General features: G+C 53.7%; 1 protein-coding gene across 19 annotated transcripts in view; it reads right to left on the bottom strand.

The window, feature by feature from the left end:
• The window catches only part of LOC102405614 (sodium- and chloride-dependent glycine transporter 1), a 34,731-nt gene extending 17,020 nt beyond the window's left edge, over positions 1-17,711 (bottom strand). For 6 of the 19 annotated variants that reach the window (XM_044928021.2, XM_044928029.2, XM_025264220.3 and 3 more), the window contains exons 1-4: positions 16,156-16,300; positions 8,550-8,664; positions 2,926-3,075; positions 770-922 (exon numbers count right to left, since the gene is read on the bottom strand). In XM_044928021.2, coding sequence (XP_044783956.2) covers positions 770-922; positions 2,926-3,075; positions 8,550-8,579 — 333 coding nt within the window. In that variant the 5' untranslated portion in view covers positions 8,580-8,664; positions 16,156-16,300. Of the gene's footprint in view, positions 1-769; positions 923-2,925; positions 3,076-8,549; positions 8,665-16,155; positions 16,325-16,668; positions 16,788-17,662 lie in introns of those variants that run through there. The other 13 variants (XM_044928028.2, XM_025264227.3, XM_025264229.3 and 10 more) reach the window with 10 other exon arrangements.
• Between the last annotated feature and the right edge of the window lie 312 nt (positions 17,712-18,023).

Below are 18,023 nucleotides of genomic sequence, written 5' to 3'. Positions count from 1 at the left end.
ACAACACGAGGGGTCCGCTATGCAGAAGGAGGTGCAATGATGCAAGTGGTGGGAGGAGCTCCCAGCAGAAGCAGCACCAGCCGCTGCTCCCTGGCCCTGTATCCCAGCCCTTCAGTGCCCCATTCAGGAGTTGTGGAGGGAATGCTGCCATGGGGGGCCTAGTCCACAGCTAGGCCTCTGACTTTTCATTCCAGTGCAGCTACGTGCAGGCAGTCTGACTGGTGAGGGCGTGGCGCTCAGCAAAGGACAGAGGAAGCCCACCTTCCTCCAAGAACAAGGGTCCTTCTGTGGGGCTTCCTGGGGGCTCTAGTTCCCTTTCAGCCCTCCTCTGGGGACTCCCCTCCACTTCCTTCCTGGACAGCAATGCCCAAGGCCAGTGAGACTTTTCTAATGCTGCACAAGTTTTTTTCTCCTTGCATAATTTTCCTCATTCTAAGCCCTCCATTCTTTTTTACCTGCTGGGTGGAAGGCCTGTCACTGATAGTAACAGTCCCTGTTGGCTCTGAGGTGCCCACAAAAGAATCTCTTTGTGCTCATGGGTTTGACCCAGACTGGTGGCCCGTCTGCCAAACCCAGCTCAGCCCTGCCGACTGGCCAGGCTCCAGGCTCCTGCTGCCCATCACCCATCTCCCACTGTCTGCTGCCCCTCGCTGCCCTCCCAGCCTCCCTCCCTCGCTCACACCTGGGTGGTGAGTTAAACCAGAGTGGCCTGGTGCCCTTCTGGGTTGATCCCTCCTCCTTGGGCTCCCTGGATAGCCCCTACCCTCACCTCTGACTTGTCCTCATAAGCCTCATGGGTGATGTCCTGGGTGGGGATTGCCTCGCCCTGTGCCCAAGCTTCCCCAGGCTCAGCAGGATGCAGGCTATAGGACGTGCCTTCCACGCCTATGTGGATAGGCTGGCTGATCATTCTCCATGACATCTGCCATGCAAAGACATACACACGTAAGACCCTCAGCACCCCTGACCTAAGAAGCAGTCATTGAGGCAGCAATGTCCATGCCTGCACAAGGATCTGCAACCAGTCTTGTGTTCACAACCTCCCACCCCATCCCTGCCCAGGAGGGTGAGCCACACTGAGCAGTTGCTTATGTAAGTCCTCTCCCTAGCCCTCTGCCCTCTGTTTATTCACTGTTCTGGGTGAGCTCCTAGAATTCAGGCAGTTCGGCTCCAACAGCAGAAACCAGAGCTCCCCCAACCCCACACTGCAGAGGCGCCCCTCCCTGTTCCGTGTCCAGACTCAGAGGCAGCCCAGGTTTCTACTCTGGGTGATAGCTGTGCCCAGGCTGCCAACTCCCGCCCTCCAAGAGCAGTGTCCACTGGATATTACTGTGAATTGAGAGCTCTCTCTTCTGCTCGTGGTGGACACTGAGGACTCCTGGAGCAGGCCAGGCAGGGCAGACCCTGCTGGGAGCTGGCAGGCTTCTTGTCCAGGACTCTGAAGCCCCAGGGTTTGCTCAAGGGATGAAGTCCTATCCTAGACAAACTTTGCAGAGGAGAACAGGCAAGACCCTATATGCTAGACTGACCTTAAGCCAAATCCAGATCCCTGGCAGCCTTCTCTGAGCTCCAGAGAGGGAATACAGGCAGAACAGCCATGACAGTAAAGCCTGGCTGCCTCGGGAAACCCTGTGACCTAACGCCCTTTGGTTCTTTGTTCCCCAACTTGTCTTCCTGAGGTAGCACCTGCCCTGCAATGACAGAGCCTTCCATCCTTCAACTAGCTTCCTGATCCAGACACGGGAAAGAGTCAAGGGCCGGGCTGGAGGAGCAGGACCATGGGAAAATCTACCCCAGACTCGAGCAGTATACAGGGGCTATTAGTGTCTCCAGCCTCAAGGAAAACCTCACGGCACCTCTCAGGAGATCAGGGCCTCATATGGGAGGTGAGAGAGGCAAGGACGTGCCCGGTGCTGTTTCATCCCAGAGCCCTGACTAGCAGAGGGCTCTGCCAGTATTGACTTGCCAAAATTGTGGACGGCAGACAGGAGATGCAGCCTAGGCATGCCGGGCTCCAGTCCAGACCCTGGGAGTAGTGATGGGACCTTTGGGTGGGCTCTGTCTCTGCCCTGGAGCCCAGCAGTCCTGCCCTGCACTGTGGAAGTCGTGAGCAGCCTCTGCCCCATCGGCTGGCAGCAGGCTGGCATTTTGGAAGTGGCTTTGGTTGCTGATCCTGGCAGTCCTGAGGGTGGAGGGCAGCCCTGCATAATGCTACTCCCAAACTCAACCCAGTTCTCCCTAGAGGACATGCCTTCTCTTGCCTTCTGGAGGTCAAGTCAGGATGAGCTGCAGAGAAAGAAGGTGACCGTCCCAGTCCCCTCTCCCTCACTGCCATCAGCCACACTGTGCCTGCCATCCCCGCCCACCCCCAGCTTCCAGGGATGAGGGCACACCAGTGGTGCCCACCCCACCCGGGTCCTAGTCCTGGACACTGGCAAACATTCCGCAGGGTCTGTCACCTCCCAGCTGAGTTGCTTGCCTGCCCCCTTCCCCCATCCTCACCATGCAGCCCCTGTACCAAGTCCCCCTGCCCCCTCACCCACTCTCCCCATAGGAGTAACTGCCATGGCACAGACAATGGGGCCAAAATGATTAGTACAATTCCTGGGCACCTCTGGCCCATCTCCCCGGGAGCTAGGACAATGCAACTTTGATACACAGAGCAGATTCTCAGCAGGTCCTTGGGCTGGGGGAGCCCTCACACCCCCATTCTCCTCCCCCGCGCCCCCGCCACACAGCTAACTCTTCCTGCTCCTTTGCACAGTTGCAACTTTCTGCATTACTTTTGCTGGTGTTTGTCTCTCTGGCTGGCTGTGCCTGCCCCTCCGTGGCACAGACCACTCAGCCCCTCTCCCCACCCCAAGTCCTGCCTCCCAGTCTGCCTGGCACCAGAGAGGGGGCTTGACCTCCTGGAAAATGACTGACCTGTTCTGGGGAGGAGGGGTCTGCAGGTCCCTGAGCCGCCGCCATCTTGGGGTGAACACTTGGAGTGGAGTGCGTGTGTCTCCTCCACTCATTCACACCTCTGCCAGCTCCGGGCGACACTGATGCATCCCCTGCCTCTTCCATTGCCTGCTGGGCAGCATCAACTACTTTTACCTCATCTCCTCCTGAAGCTCTGCTTACCCCCTCCCCTGGCCCTCCCACTCTGGCCAGTCCCCATGCAGCCCAGCGAGGATGCTCCACAGCTAGAGTGAGGCGTGGGGCTTGTTGTGTTTTTCCCTTGTTCCCAGCAAGTTATTGGAACAAAACGCACACACACACTCACAACCACAGGGTGAGGCAGAGCAGGCACAGTAGAGAGAGAGAGAGGGCAGCTCATTCCCATTCTAGAGTGGGGTCTGGGGCCCAGATGCTTCTGAGCATACAGGCCTGGCACTTGGTGGGCTCCTGGTAACGAGGTTGGGTACCTCTGGGCACTAGAGATGGTGAAGGGGCAGGGAGAAGGGGACGTAGCCACAGGGCACTACCAGAGCATCTCAGACTTCGCAGAGTGCTGTGGCCTGAGGGGTGATGGGCACTGGAGCAATCCCCCCAGGACTTGGGGATCTCCAGCCCGCCAAGATGGTAGAGTGTGTCCTCATAGAAGAATGTGACTGACTGAGTTGTGGCTGCAAAAGAGTTGTGGCCTGGTGAACTGCGCTGTCACCTGTCTGAAGAAAGACAGCATTAGCCAAGAGGGCAGCTGCAGAACACGGACTCTTGAGGATTAGCACTGCGTCACCTAGAACCTGAGGAGGTCCCTCTGGAAGAGTGTGCTGAGTGGTCTGGGTAGAACGTCACTCAGACCCTCAATCCCTCTTCTCTGAGGCCACACTCACTGGTCAGTCTCCAGTGGGTGCTGGGACACCACAAACCAGTGACCAGGAAGGTGGGCATGAGCGTTCTGGTGCTGGGAAGACACAGCTTTCAGTTTTTGGAAACTGATGGGTGGGCAAGGTACAAAGTAGGATCTTAGTAACCTAAGATCAAGCATGAATTCTGATGTAAAGGACAGCTTCCCTGTGAGTTTGGTAAGTGTGCTGACGCCAATAGGAACATGGCAGGATGATACTGTTTTAACCTTTTTTGTTATTTTCTTAAAAATATTTATTGGGCCGTTTGGGTCTAAGCGCAGCGCACGGGCTCTTTGGTTGTGGTGCACGGGCTCAGTAGCTGTGGTGCAACAGCTTAGTTGCTCCACGGCATGTGGGATCTTAGTTCTCTGACCAGCAGCCTCGAACCCATGTCCCCTGCACTACAAGGTGGGTTCCTAGCCACTGGACTACCAGGGAAGTCCCAACATCATTATTTTTAAAGGGCAAAGTCTTTAGAGTCAGACAGGCCTGGGTTCAAACCCCAGCTCTGGTGGATCTCCCTCTATGCATCTCCTTAGACAAGTTACTTTACTTGTCTAGTCTTAGTTTCTTTATCTCTAAAATAGGGATCATATCTACCCATCTTTGAAGCTAGTAAGCATTATAAATAACAGTAATAGATAATATATATGAAGTGCTTACTGTGAGCCAGATGCTGTCCTAAACACTTCATATTAATATATACTAACTCATTTATCCCTCGAGGTGGGTATGATACTATGCCCATTTTGGGAGAGAAGATGGGGAGTGATCTTGGCTTAAGCAAGTCTCCCAAGAGAATGGCCTCAGACCCTAGCGACTGAGCTGTTTCCAGGCCAGCCTCATGCAGCCGAGTCCCCAGACACGCTCTGCTGACTTCCGCTGACTTCCTGCTAGTCCAGACTGAGGGCCAAGCTCCTGGCTGGGCCACCGGCTCCAGGAAGGCCCAGTCACCCATGATGCCCAAACGCTCACCTCCACCCAGGGTGGGCTGTGGGCTTTGGCTGCCCTGGCCTGGGCCAGGTGCCCAGAACAGGCAGCCCTGGCTGGACAGCTTTCTCTGGCTCTGGCCATATGGAGACAGCAGGCAGCAGCAGCCCTGCTGGGTACTGGCTGTAATGAGGCCTCATTAGTGGGATCCAGCTGCTCTAGCCCCACTCAGGGAGGCCGGCTCCCCCAAGCCCGCCTCTGACTTTTCTTAATAAGAGCGGGCATTCCTCCAGAGGGCCAAGGAGTCAAGGGGCTTTGTTTGCGACCTGTGACTCTGAGGGAAGGTCCTGCTGAGGCAGGACTGGAACGTGCTGGGGTGCTGGGGCTGCTGGGAAGCTGTGTGAGGGGAAGGGAGGCCACAGAGCTCAGTCGGTGGGCTCCAGGGGTCCAGGGTGGGGAGGGAGGCCAAGTGGAATGGAGGGCAGGTCCTAGGTCCAGAGAGGAAGCCTGAGGAGGTTGGGCTTTTTCCTCTGGATCTAGATATTGTCCATTTCACTGGGGAGGCGGCAGTTGTGAATCTAGGATCACCAGTCATTGTGCAGGCTGCCCTGGCTAGGACAGCACCTCCTCGGGCTAGTACTTGTCATGTAAGGAGAGTGCCCACTGTGTGTTGGTGCCTAAGATAGGAGAAGACCTACTGTGTGTCAAACCGCACTAGGATGGCACCCAGTGTGTGCCAGGGCCAGTGCTGGGAGAACACCCACTGTGTGCCAGCCCCATGCCAGGGAGCTCTGGTGGTTTGCTGGGTCCTGCACTAGATGAGTGTCCCATGTATGCCAAATTCTGGGCCAGGTGAGGACCCAGGATATGGTCAGCACTGAGCACAGTGAGCATGCACTGTGGCCAGGCACACACGCCTGGCACTGTGCTAAGTGAGTGCCCAATGTGTGCCACGTCATACTGGTTGAGCACTTGCCACAAGCCAGGACCCAAGCTGGGTGAGCATCCACTGTGCACCAGGCTCTGTGATGGCTGCTACAGACAAGAAGTATCTAAACACTTTTGTCAAAGCATAACAGAACACATCAGGGTGGGACAGCCCCAGGCGGCCTGTGGTGCTTTCAAAGCCTTCTAGGATGATTTAGATGCTCCAGCACCGGGAACCCTAGCCTGGGTGACTCTGCTGTATTCATCATGAGTCTTCCCAGAGGCACCCAATGCAGCAGAGATGTGGGGAGAGACCAGTAAGACTCACCAAGGCCTATCTGCCCAAGATGCTATATGAGTGGGGAGCAGGCACAGGGGAGGGGACTGAGGTGGACTTCCTGTGAGACCATGGGATTAAAGCTGACCCAGTGGGGCTCTGCTGTCCCGGGCTCCTCTCTACCAGTTCCCTGTCCTCTGAGCCCCAGGAAACCTGGCCCTACATGTGTATAAATAGAGGCACTAGGTCTCCATGAAAGGAACCACCCCCCGCACCACCCCTGGTGCCGCCAAGCATCCCAGCTGCTCCCAGGCTCGGAAGCACCCTGGCCAGGGTTCCTGCATGGCCCTGTCCTAGGAGCTGCTGAGGCAGGAGGGAGGCAGCTGAGCTGGCCTGGCAGAGACCATCTGGGCTGGGAGTCGGGAGGAGGAACATGTGTGGCAGGCAGTGGGCCTGGGCACGGGCTGGGAAGTGGCTTGCCCTCCACGGGGCACCTGCCGCATGGGGAGCCCAGCAGAGGCTCCAAGGATGACACGTGGTAGACACTGAGAAGCCCCAGGGGCCCATGTCTTCACACCCAAGCCTGGGGCACAGGGGGATGGAAGTGAGGACCTCGTGGCCAGGGCCAGCTGCCTGCTCCCGATACCAGGACACACATGGCAACAGAAGTCACCACCTGGAGGGTCCAAGTGCCCCTGGTTTACACGCATGGCCCTCAGCTCCCTCTGTTCTGCCCCACCGTGGCCTCTAGAGAAGGAGCATCCTTCATGATCTGCCCTTAGGGGACCACGGGCAGCTAGTGAAGTCCAGATACAGCTGCCCAGGTTAGCAAAGAGGGATGGTGCTCCTCAGAGACAAGGGCTACATGGAGGCAGCACTGGTTCCAACTGAGTCCTGAGAATAGTGTAGCCCAGGGTCATAAGCAGAACTGAGAAAGAATAGAATCTCGAGCAACCACCGGGGGTGCCCAGGGGACCTGCTATGGAGCCTCAGATGCAGCAGCAGTGGGCAGATGTCAAAGGGAACAAAGGAAACTACGCTCTGGCTATCTTTAGGCATATCCTGGTCTGGAAACAGGCGTCCCAAGGCAGCATTCCCTTCCATAGACGGGCTAGCTGGCAGAGCCTGGGGTCTGGGAAGCTCAGCCCCAGCAGGGGTTCTGGGACCTTGGGATTCAGGCTCTCTGTGCTGCTCACGTGGGTCCGACATCACCCCTGCCTGCCCACCCTAGTCCTTTCAGGGTCACTCCAGAGAAAGCAGACCACCCAGCAAGTCCTCAGAGGGTTTCTTAGGTTTCATGGGACTCAAAATCTCCATGGAGGGAGGAGCAGAGCTGCACTCCACTTTCTGCTACAGGCCCATGGCAATTCCAACACTTCTGGCAAGAAGGAAGCCAGTCTTAATCCTATCATGGCATCTACTCCCCCCTAGCAAGTATGTGGGTCTGGAGACCTCCATGTCTGCCCACATCTGAGCACTCAAGAGCTCAGGCTGGCTCAGGAATACTTTGAGAAGCCTAATTCATTCAGACTTGTTCCAATCAGGAGTTGGCCAGACCAGAGCGGGCCTGAGAGCTGGATGCTGGAAGTTCATGACCAGGCAGGAGACAGGGTCCTCGGCCTGGAGCACAACTGTTTGGCTCCCTCCCCAACAGCATGTCTCTGGACCGAGGACAAAAGAGTCCCAGAAATCCCTGGTGGGACAGGGCTTGTTTGGGGAGGGCTCTGCAAGAGACCCTGGGTCAGTCTTTCACTGAAACAGAACGGCAACAGGAGAATCCCTGTAGGGAAGGGAGGAGCCAAGGGAAGTGCCATGCTTAGCCACTGGCTTCCTCCCGGGCAGCTGCCCAGTCTCACTGGTTCTTGAGGCAATATCCCCAGAGAAGGAATACAACGGCCGCCCTTGGGGTATTTTCCTGCCTTCTGATTTCAGAGCTGGCCTGCTCTGTCCATCCATGAGCCATCCATCCATGAGCTGGCCCTGCTCTTGCCCTCTGCTTCGCACCACCTCTCCTGTGCTCTGAGGCAGTGGGCAGTGAAGAGCCATGTCTTGGGGAAAGGGGAGAGGGATGTTTCCTGAAGGACCTCACAAAAGAAATCAACATGAAATGTTCTATGCTATTTTTCGAATGGAAAAAGAGAAAAATCAGTCTCTGAGGACTCCTTGATCAGCCCCTACTGAATGCTCCCCACAGCAGGCAGAGCACAGGATGAGGATGTCAGGGTGTCAGCCACAGGACAGCCCTCCCGGCAGGATCGACTGCAGCCTGATCTCCAGGGTATCTTGTGATGAGGGTGGGGAGTGTGCTTCCTGCCTCCCAGCAGGACCTTCGGGCCCTTTAGCAGAATCTGTCTGCTGTGGGCTCCAAACCATGGCAGTATCTAACCTGCTGGGTGAGGGGCTGCCTGCCTGGGCCTGCAATAGCCCTAGCACTCAGGAGTCCTGGCAGTGCCAGACTTGGGCCCCATGGAGCCTCCTCGGCCCTCCTGTCGGGGCCAACAGCTGACAGCAGGCCCCAGAAGGGACGGACAGTGCTCATAACCCCCACCCCCTCGCGGCAGTCTGGTCCCTGTACTCACCAGCATCCCTTTGGCACCTTTTCCTACCATGGTGGTGGTGCGTTAGGGGCTCTGGAGTCTGGATCACACTCACAGGCTTTGTTTCTAGCACCTTTCAGAGTACAGGCCTCCAGAGCTGTGGAGACAGCAGAGAATGAGGTGAGGATTTGGCCCGGGGAAGGCAGGGCAGGAGGTGTGTGGCTCTCCAGAACAGGTAGTGCAGGGCCCAGACCACCTGCCACTCTTCCCTCCCATCCTATTCCTTTCTGGATCACCCTCAATCCAGTTCCTACCTCACTCTTCTCCCAACCCTTCCCCTGAAACCCTTGGTCCCCAGGCTTCCTGTCCCAATGGGCAAAGGTTTATTTTTGATTCTCCAGATGCCGAATTTTTTTTTTTTAAATGAACACAGAACTGGGACAGGGTCCAATTCGTTCATCGTCTGTGTGAATGGCCTCGACCTTTCCCCTGAAGGGGAGGCAGCTTGGATCAGCACATGCTCCCCCACCTCGCCCCAGCCAGGTGGCCAGGATGGGCCTTCCCTATCCTGATGCTGCTCAGCCTGGGCTCCAGGCATCTGGCATTCCACTAACTTGGACCAGAAGCTCTGGGCACAGCAAACACAGCATGTGCATCACGCCTCCATGCCCTTGCTCAGGTGGGCCCCGACCAAACACCTTCCCTCCTGCTCCCCAGGTGAAATTTTACAAACCCTTTGGGACCCTGCCTCAGTGTCACTTCTCCTCTGTTGCTTTTCCTGACATGGCCCCCACTCCACTCCAGAATGAACAAACTGCTTCCTCTTTTGTGTTTTGTGCTACCAGTGTTCTTATAAACTTACTCCAGACACATTTGCTTATGTCTGTCAACTGTGGGTTGGGCAGTTCCCTGAGGGATTGGATGTGTTTAATTGACCCCTCTGTGCCCTGCTCAGCCTGCCCTCAATCTTTCCCAGCATAAGAGTCTTTTCAGATGAGTCAGCCCTTCGCATCAGATGGCCAAAGTATTGGAGTTCCAGCTTCAGCATCAGTCCTTCCAATGAATGTTCAGGACTGATTTCCTTTAGAATGGACTGGTTGGATCTCCTTGCAGTCAAAGGGACTCTCAAGAGTCTTCTCCAACACCACTGTTCAAAACCATCAATTCTTCAGTGCTCAGCTTTCTTTATAGTCCAGCTCTCACATCTGTACATGACTACTGGAAAAACCATAGCCTTGACTAGATGGACCTTTGTTGGCAAACTGATGTCTCTGCTTTTCAATATGCTATCTAGGTTGGTCATAACTTTTCTTCCAAGGAGTAAGCATCTTTTAATTTCATGGCTGCAGTCACCATCTGTAGTGATTTTGGAGCCCCAAAATAAAGTCTGTCACTGTTGCCACTGTTCCTCATCTATTTGCCATGAGGAGTTGGGACCAGATGCCATGATCTTCGTTTTCTGAATGTTGAGTTTTAAGCCAACTTTTTCACTCTCCTCCTTTTCATCAAGAGGCTCTTTTGTTCCTCTGCTTTCTGCCATAAGGGTGGTGTCACCTGCATATCTAAGGTTATTGATATTTCTCCCAGCAATCTTGATTCCAGCTTGTGCTTCATCCAGCCCAGCGTTTCTCATGATGTACTCTGCATATAAATTAAATAATTAGTGTGAGAATATACAGCCTTGATGTACTGCTTTTTCTATTTGGAACCATTCTGTTGTTCCATGTCCAATTCTAACTGTTGCTTCCTGACCTGCATATAGGTTTCTCAAGACGCAGGTCAGGTGGTCTGGGATTCTCATCTCTTTCAGAATTTTCCACAGTTTATTGTGACCCACACGGTCAAAGGCTTTGGCTTAGTCAAAAAAGCAGAAATAGATGTTTTTCTGGAACTCTCTTGCTTTTTCAATGATCCAGCGGATGTTGGCAATTTGATCTCTGGTTCCTCTGCCTTTTCTAAAACCAGCTTGAACATCTGGACATTCACAGTGTACATACTGCTGAAGCCTGGCTTGGAGAATTTTGAGCATTACTTTACTAGTGTTTGAGATGAGTGCAATTGTGTGGTAGTTTGAGCATTTTTGGCATTGCCTTTCTTTTGGATTGGAATGAAAACTGACCTTTTCCAGTCCTGTGGTCACTGCTGAGTTTTCCAAGTTTGCTGCCTTACTAAGTGCAGCACTATCACAGCATCATTTTTTAGGGTTTGAAAGAGCTCAACTGGAATTTCATCACCTCCACTAGCTTTGTTCATATTGATGCTTCTTAAGGCCCACTTGACTTCACATTCCAGGATGTCTGGCTCTAGGTGAGTGACCACTGAGTTGTGAAGATCTTTTTTGTACAGTTCTTCTGTGTATTCTTGCCACCTCTTCTTAATATTTTCTGTTTCTGTTAGGTCCATACCATTTCTGTCCTTTATTGAGCCCATCTTTGCATGAAATGTTCCCTAGGTATCTCTATCTCTAATTTTCTTGAAGAGATCTCTAATATTTCCCATTCTATTGCTTTCCTCTATTTCTTTGCCTTGATTGCTGAGGAAGGCTTCCTTATCTCTCCTTGCTATTCTTTGGAACTCTGCAGACAAATGGGTATATCTTTCTTTTTCTCCTTTCCTTTTCACTTCTCTTCTTTTCACAGCTATTTGTAAGGCCTCCTCAGACAGCCATTTTGCATATTTTCATTTCTTTTTCTTGGGGATGGTCTCATTCTCTGTCGCCTGTACAATGTCACAAACCAGAATGTGGTCCACTGGAGAAGGGAACGGCAATCACTTCAGTATTCTTGCCTTGAGAACCCTATGAGCAGTATGTAAAGCCAATAAAATAGGACAATGAAAGATGAACTTCCCAGGTCGGCAGGTGTCCAATATGCTACTGGAGATCAGTGGAGAAATAACTCCAAAAAGAATGAAGGGATGGAGCCATAGCAAAAACAATACCCATCTGTGGATGTGACTGGTGATAGAAGCAAGGTTCGATGCTGTAAAGAACAATATTGCATAGGAGCCTGGAATGTTAGGTCCATGAATCAAGGCAAACTGGAAGTGGTCAAACAGGAGATGGCAAGAGTGAACGTCAACATTCTAGGGATCAGCCAACTAAAATGGACTGGAATGGGTGAATTTAACTAAAATGACCATTATATTTCCTACTGTGGGCAGGAATCCCTTAGAAGAAATGGAGTAGCCATCATGGTCAACAAAAGAGTCTGAAATGCAGTACTTGGATGCAATCTCAAAAACGACAGAATGATCTTTGTTAGTTTCCAAGGCAAACCATTCAATATCACGGTAATCCAAGTCTATGCCCTGACAAGGAATGCTAAAAGAAGCTGAAGTTGAACGGTTCTATGAAGACCTACAAGACCTTTTAGAAATAACACCCAAAAAAGATGTCCTTTTCATTATAGGGGACTGGAATGCAAAAGTAGGAAGTCAAGAAAAACCTGGAGTAACAGCAAATTTGGCCTTGGAGTACAGAATGAAGCAGGGCAAAGGCTAATAGAGTTTTGCCAAGAGAACGCACTGGTTATAGCAAACACCCTCTTCCAACAACACAAGAGAAGACTCTACACATGGACATCACCAGATGGCCAACACCGAAATCAGATTGATTATATTCTTTGCAGCCAAAGATGGAGAATCTCTATACAGTCAGCAAAAATAAGACTGGGAGCTGACTGTGGCTCAGATCACGAATTCCTTATTGCCAAATTCAGACTTAAATTGAAGAAAGTGGGGAAACCACTAGATCATTCAGGTATGACCTAAATCAAACCCCCACTAGGTTCCCTTGGCCTTTCCCCTGGCCACCAGGTGTCCTGCATAACCTCCTCAGGGCCAGGCAAGGCTGTGACTTGTGGCTGTTTCCTTTCGCTTAGCCACCCAGACCAGGTTTCCTGACTCTCTAGATACATCCCTGCTCATGGCTTTGGTCTTCTGGGGGCAGTCAGGAGAAGAGGGAATGTGATCATACCCTTGTTCTCACTCACCACATCCCTCCCTCCAAGCTATAAACTCTAGACTTCTTGTTTTCAAAGCTGTCACTCTGTGGCTAACAAATAATGACAATGATGATAGTGATGAAGCACAGCCACCTCATGGCTTGGACATCATGCCTTCTGGTCAGATGAGTAAACTGAGGACACCCTGTCCTGGAACTTGGGCTACAGGGTGATATCCCTGAGTAATGCAATATGGCCCTTGTGTTCAAGGTGCTTCTCTTTCTCAGTGGAAAAAAGACTGCTTGGCAGCTGCTCCCAGGACAATGAGTTGGGTGCAAAGCTTTGCTGCTTCGCCTGCCTCTGTGGTTTCTGTTAACTGGCCCCATCCATCCATTCAAAAGGTACTACCTGAAGGCCTATGATAAGTCAGGCCTTCTGATAGCAGTGGGGCATCCACATTACCCAGGCACCAGGCCTGCCCCTCACCCACATATGGACCACTGTTGACAAGCTGTCTGTGCCATGAGGGTCAGAGTCAGGTTAGCTCATGATGAAGACCTTGGACTCTGGGACCTGGGACAAGGAACTGACTCTGCCAACTCACTATGTATGTGACTTCAAGCAAATTACTGAACCTATCTGACCCTTGCTATCTCAGTCTGGAAGATGGGGCTAATTATACTTCCTTTGTACCTTCTGAAGTTTTTGCTTAAGTTTCGACTCTACAGGGCCTCCACTTTCTCCTCCCCTCCAATCCATTCACCTTCCCAAAGTCCTGAAACCCTGATTCCCTCCAATAGTCTTCCACAGCCAACAGGATATGTCCTAAATCATTCAGCAGGCAGTTCAATTCATTTATTCCACAAATATTTATTTCGGGCTTGCTCTAGGCCAGATGTGTGTTGGAAGCCATGAACTCTTCAGTCTCTGGCCTCCTGCAGCTTACAGGCTGGGTGGAAACAGAAACCAGTGAAACAGGTGACTCAAATACATACAATTAGAGCCTATGATAAAGAGTGGGAAAGTGAAAGATCCTCTTTAACCAGAGCCTACACCAGTGGGGCCTGGCCTTGTCTGAGAGTTACAGAGGACTTTCCTGAGGAAGTGATGTTTAAGAGTGAGAGGGGGATGATTAGGCAACAGTGAGCAACAGAAAAGGAAGAGAGATTCAAGCAAATGAAATAATACAGAAAAAGACCAGGAGCCTGGGGCTCAGAGAGTGAGGGAGAAAGTGGCCAAAGATGAAGGTAGATGCAAAAGCAGGGTCAGGGTTTTGGGGGCCTTGTTTTGATCTTTATCCTGAGGGCAATGACAGGCACTGAAGTCTTGAAACCAGAGTTGTAACTGAGAGGAGGAGCAATTGGTGGTGTGTGCATTTTGAAAACGCCAACCTAGATTAGTATGGAGAAAGGACTGGAGGGAGGGAAGAGGGGAAGAAAGGAAATGGATTAGGACTAGGCCAGGCCAGGCCAGGAACGAGGGTGCTTGGCTCAGGAAGGTGATGACAGGGTGGCAAGAGGTGCACAGATTTGAGAAAAATATAGAAGGTAACTTTGGTAGGACTTGGTGATGCATTGGACTTGGAGATGAGGGATAAGGAGGGGCCTCTGGTTTCTAATGGTATAATAGGAAGAAGCCAGTGCCTGTCCCAGAGATCAGAGACAGAAATGCGGGGGATGCTGCAGGTTTGGAGTGGGGAGGGGATGAGCTAAGTTGGGTGAGCTGGGTTCAATTTGCCTGTAAGCCATCCAAGGGAGGATAGGGAGAGGATAGTCATAGGACCTGGTCCATCTTTACTGTCTCATTGCTCAGTCTTCCTCTCCTCCAAACAGGACTGTCAGCTCTATCAATTTTAAGGATCCATCTGGGCCAAGCCTTGAAGTCCTTACTGGGGATGGAAAGGTGACAAGGTTTTCTCCTTGCCTTCAAGAACCTCACAGTTTAGGAGAAAGATAGAAAAGGAAGCATAATTTCCCATTCACTGCGAAGGAGGGTGGGGAGGGGCTGTGGGAGTGGGGAAGGGGCCCTTAGTTTTGCCTAGAGCCAAAATCAGCTACCTACAGCCACTTATGGTTACCTGTGGGCCATGTGGGACTATCCAGCATCCCCAGAGGGTTCTTGCCTTCATTCCGTGGCTTAGGCAATTCCCTCTTCTTGAGCACCCTTGTCCCCATTTCCTTCTGCATATACCCCACCCATCTTCAAAACCTGTTCCAAAGCCATTACCACCAAGAAGCCTTCCTTTCTCTTCCATTTGCAGTCAGCCTTTCCACTGTGCCCCCAGTTACACCCAATGCACGCAGTGTACATCTGATCAACACGTTCCTCACACGCAGCCATTGTAGCATGCTTGCTGCTGCTGCTGCTGCTGCTATGTCGCTTCAGTCGTGTCCGACTCTGTGCGACTCCAAAGACGGCAGCCCACCAGGCTCCCCCGTCCCTGGGATTCTCCAGGCAAGAACACTGGAGTGGGTTGCCATTTCCTTCTCCAAAGCATGAAAGTGAAAAGTGAAAGTGAAGTCTTTCAGTCATATCCGACTCTTAGCGACTCCATGGACTGCAGCCTACCAGGCTCCTCTGTCCATGGGATTTTCCAGGCAAGAGTACTGGAGTGGGGTGCCATTGCCTTCTCCGTGTAGCATGGTTACTTGTGTCCAAATCTTCCTTCCCCACCAGCTGGAGAGATCCCAGGGCAGAAGTGTGATTCTTCTGCATCCTCAGAGCTGGGCACTGAGCCTCAGTCACAGTGTAGGCGGAGTTAAGGGGGCGTTTTCTTGAGTTGCTTGGAAACACTTGGGCATGCTCAGTGTCGCCCATTAGTCCCTTCCTAGAACCATTGGAGAAGGAAATGGCAACCCACTCCAGTGTTCTTGCCTGGAGAATCCCAGCGACGGGGGAGCCTGGTGGGCTGCCGTCTATGGGGTCGCACATAGTCGGACACGAATGAAGCGACTTAGCAGCAGCAGCAGCAGAACCAGTCCCCCTCACCCACTACCCTCCAATCTTCTGACACTCCCTCACTTTGGGGTTCTTTAACCTCTCAGGCCCTTCTCTCCTTCTCCACTCTTCGGCCCCCCAACCTTTATCTTCTTGCAGCTGCAGCATCAAGCTTATTTCAGCAAGAAACAGACCTAAGCCTTATGAGAGCTATCAGAGAGACAAGGACGCGGCTCCTTTAACAGTGGCCAGCGAGGGGGCGTGGCCTGCGGAGAACTGGCCCTAAAGGGGGCGCGGCTCCTTTAAGAAGCTGCCGGTCCGGTGAAAAGAGGCCCCTGAACAGCAAGAAAAGGCCGGGTTGCTTTCGAAGCTGTAGCACCGCCTGGAGAGCCCCGATTCCTCGAAGCCGGCGCCTTCGCCTTAATCCGGATGCGAGGTGTCGGGAGCGGCCGTTACATCAACCGCCAAGAGTGGGCCTCTCAGCTACTGTGGGGACGGTTACCCCACCCCAGGCCCCTGTCTTGGAAAATACCGGGGCGCCCAGGTCCCCGCCCCCTTGCCCCGCCCCCGGCCCCTCTCGGCCCTCTGGGAGAGCCTCCTCCCGCCCGGCCCCAGACTTGCGGTCAGCCCCGCGTGCCGTTGTCTGCGGGGTGCGGGGCACCGGCTGGGGGTGGGCGCCCCGGGCTGCTAGGCCCCTACCCTCACCTGCGGGGTGCGAGGCACCGGCTGGGGGTGGGCGCCCCGGGCTGCTAGGCCCCTACCCTCACCTGCTGCCGCCCGGGACGCCCTAAGGGCACCTGGAATGACGGTTGGGTGGGGAGGACGCGGATTCTTTCCGGGAGAGCAACCGCCCGAGAACACCGCGGCCGTAGCCCCTTCCCAAAGCCGGAGCCGCAGACAAGGGTCCGAGGGCACCGAGACTCCCTGGCACGGCTTCCCAGGACCTTTGGGCGCGCAGGAACCCGACCCGACCGGCGAGTGGCAGGCAGATAGGGAGACAGGCCGGCTGGTGGTTCCGGGCGTCTGCAGGCCCCCAGAGCGCAGACCCAACTGGCGCCTTGAACGGACGCTCTGGTCCCGGCGCTACCAGTACTAACACGTGCCCGCCGCTGGGGGCCAAACCGTCAACGGCACGCTGCTCCCCTCCTCCAGGAGCGGCCCCCCGCCCCCCTCCGCCGCCATTCCGCCCGTTGCAGCTCATTGTTGACAGCGGTGACACCCAGATCTACGCATTTACCCAACCTTTCTGGCGAGACAGACATCCCCACGCGTGTACCTACACTCATCCACAGATGCCCTCATGCATCCAATATCACACACGCTCGCCCGCGCGCTTTCTCGCTCTTCCTGAGATTCAGCCGGGTGGAGCCACCAAACACCCAGACCAGCTGGATAGTGAGAGGCTCAGGCCGTAGCGCCCCCTGCGGATAGCCCCCTTCCCGTGCTGCAGGCCCGGCCCAGGCGTACTGGGTCCGCACCGAGGTGCGCCCAGGTGACTTTCTTAAAGTTACACCAGCCTCTTGAGGCTCTGTGCCACCGCGAGTCTTCCCGCGCGGCGGTGCTGCTCCTTGCTCCTCCTGAGCTTGTTGTGTTTTGGTTTCGGGGAGTCGGGGGCCAAGAGTTTGGTGAAAGTTGGGAGAGTGAAGAAGGCTTGGGAAACCTAGCCAAGTCCCTCCCCTCTCCCAGCTGCTCCCCTGGCCGCCCTGCCCACCCCTGCCACCCTTCTACCCTATTCTCATCCCCACCCCCGGCGACTTCTCAGGCTCCTCCTCCCAGGGAATAAATTTACAAGTTGCTCCAAGCTTTCCAAGGATTGAGCCCCATGAACCCCTGGGAGTGGGCTCCGCAAAGGAGCCCCCTGCTCTGCCCCATCCTCGCTGCCCTCCAGCTGGGGCCCTTGGAGGAAGTAGATGTCCTCCCCTTGGGCTAGGCTGGAATGAAGCCAGAAAGGCCTGGGGCACTTGGGGGACTGGGACTGGAGTTAGCCTGCCAGGCCCCGGCCTTCTGCACCTGCCTTCAGCCTAGAGAGAAGTCTGAGCAAATTCCATCCCCTTTGGATCAGTGCCCCTGTGCCGGGGTCCAGCCCCGGCTGATCCAGGGTATTCGAAGCGGGGACGGCATCGGCGACCTATTTATTTATAAATATTTATCAAAGATATAAAGAGTAATAGAATGAGGATAGCTCAGTAGGAAAATTCAGTGGAGAAAAGAGGCTGAGTAGCTTGGTTTACGCGGGAGACCAATAAAACTTCAAGACAAGTTTGCACCACTTACGTAGGCCGCAGGCGTCCTTCCGTTCTCCCGAAGGAGAGGAGACACTGAGGCCTCCCCGGTCGGATCTTAGAAGCCCAGGCATAATTAGCAAGCATGGCGGGTTCCGCGCTCCAGATGGAGACTCAGCCAGAACCTGAGAGAGACAGTGACATGGGGAGACCAAGTTTCAGTGAACAAGGCCCGCACTTTATTTTCCAAAGTAGTTTTTATACCTTAAGTTGTGCATAGAGGATAATGGGGGAAGGGGTGGAGTCATGCAAGGACAGCAGTTCCTGGTCCTAATCGAAGCCAGGCTTTCAAACTTATCATATGTAAAAGTTCAGGTGAATTACATCATCTTCTGGCCCGGAGGCCTGTTAAC

The sequence above is a fragment of the Bubalus bubalis genome, chromosome 14 (assembly GCF_019923935.1).
Source record: "Bubalus bubalis isolate 160015118507 breed Murrah chromosome 14, NDDB_SH_1, whole genome shotgun sequence".
NCBI lineage: Eukaryota > Metazoa > Chordata > Mammalia > Artiodactyla > Bovidae > Bubalus > Bubalus bubalis.
The sequence above is the reverse complement of the archived record's forward strand: the minus strand, read 5'-3'. Positions and strand labels throughout refer to the sequence as shown.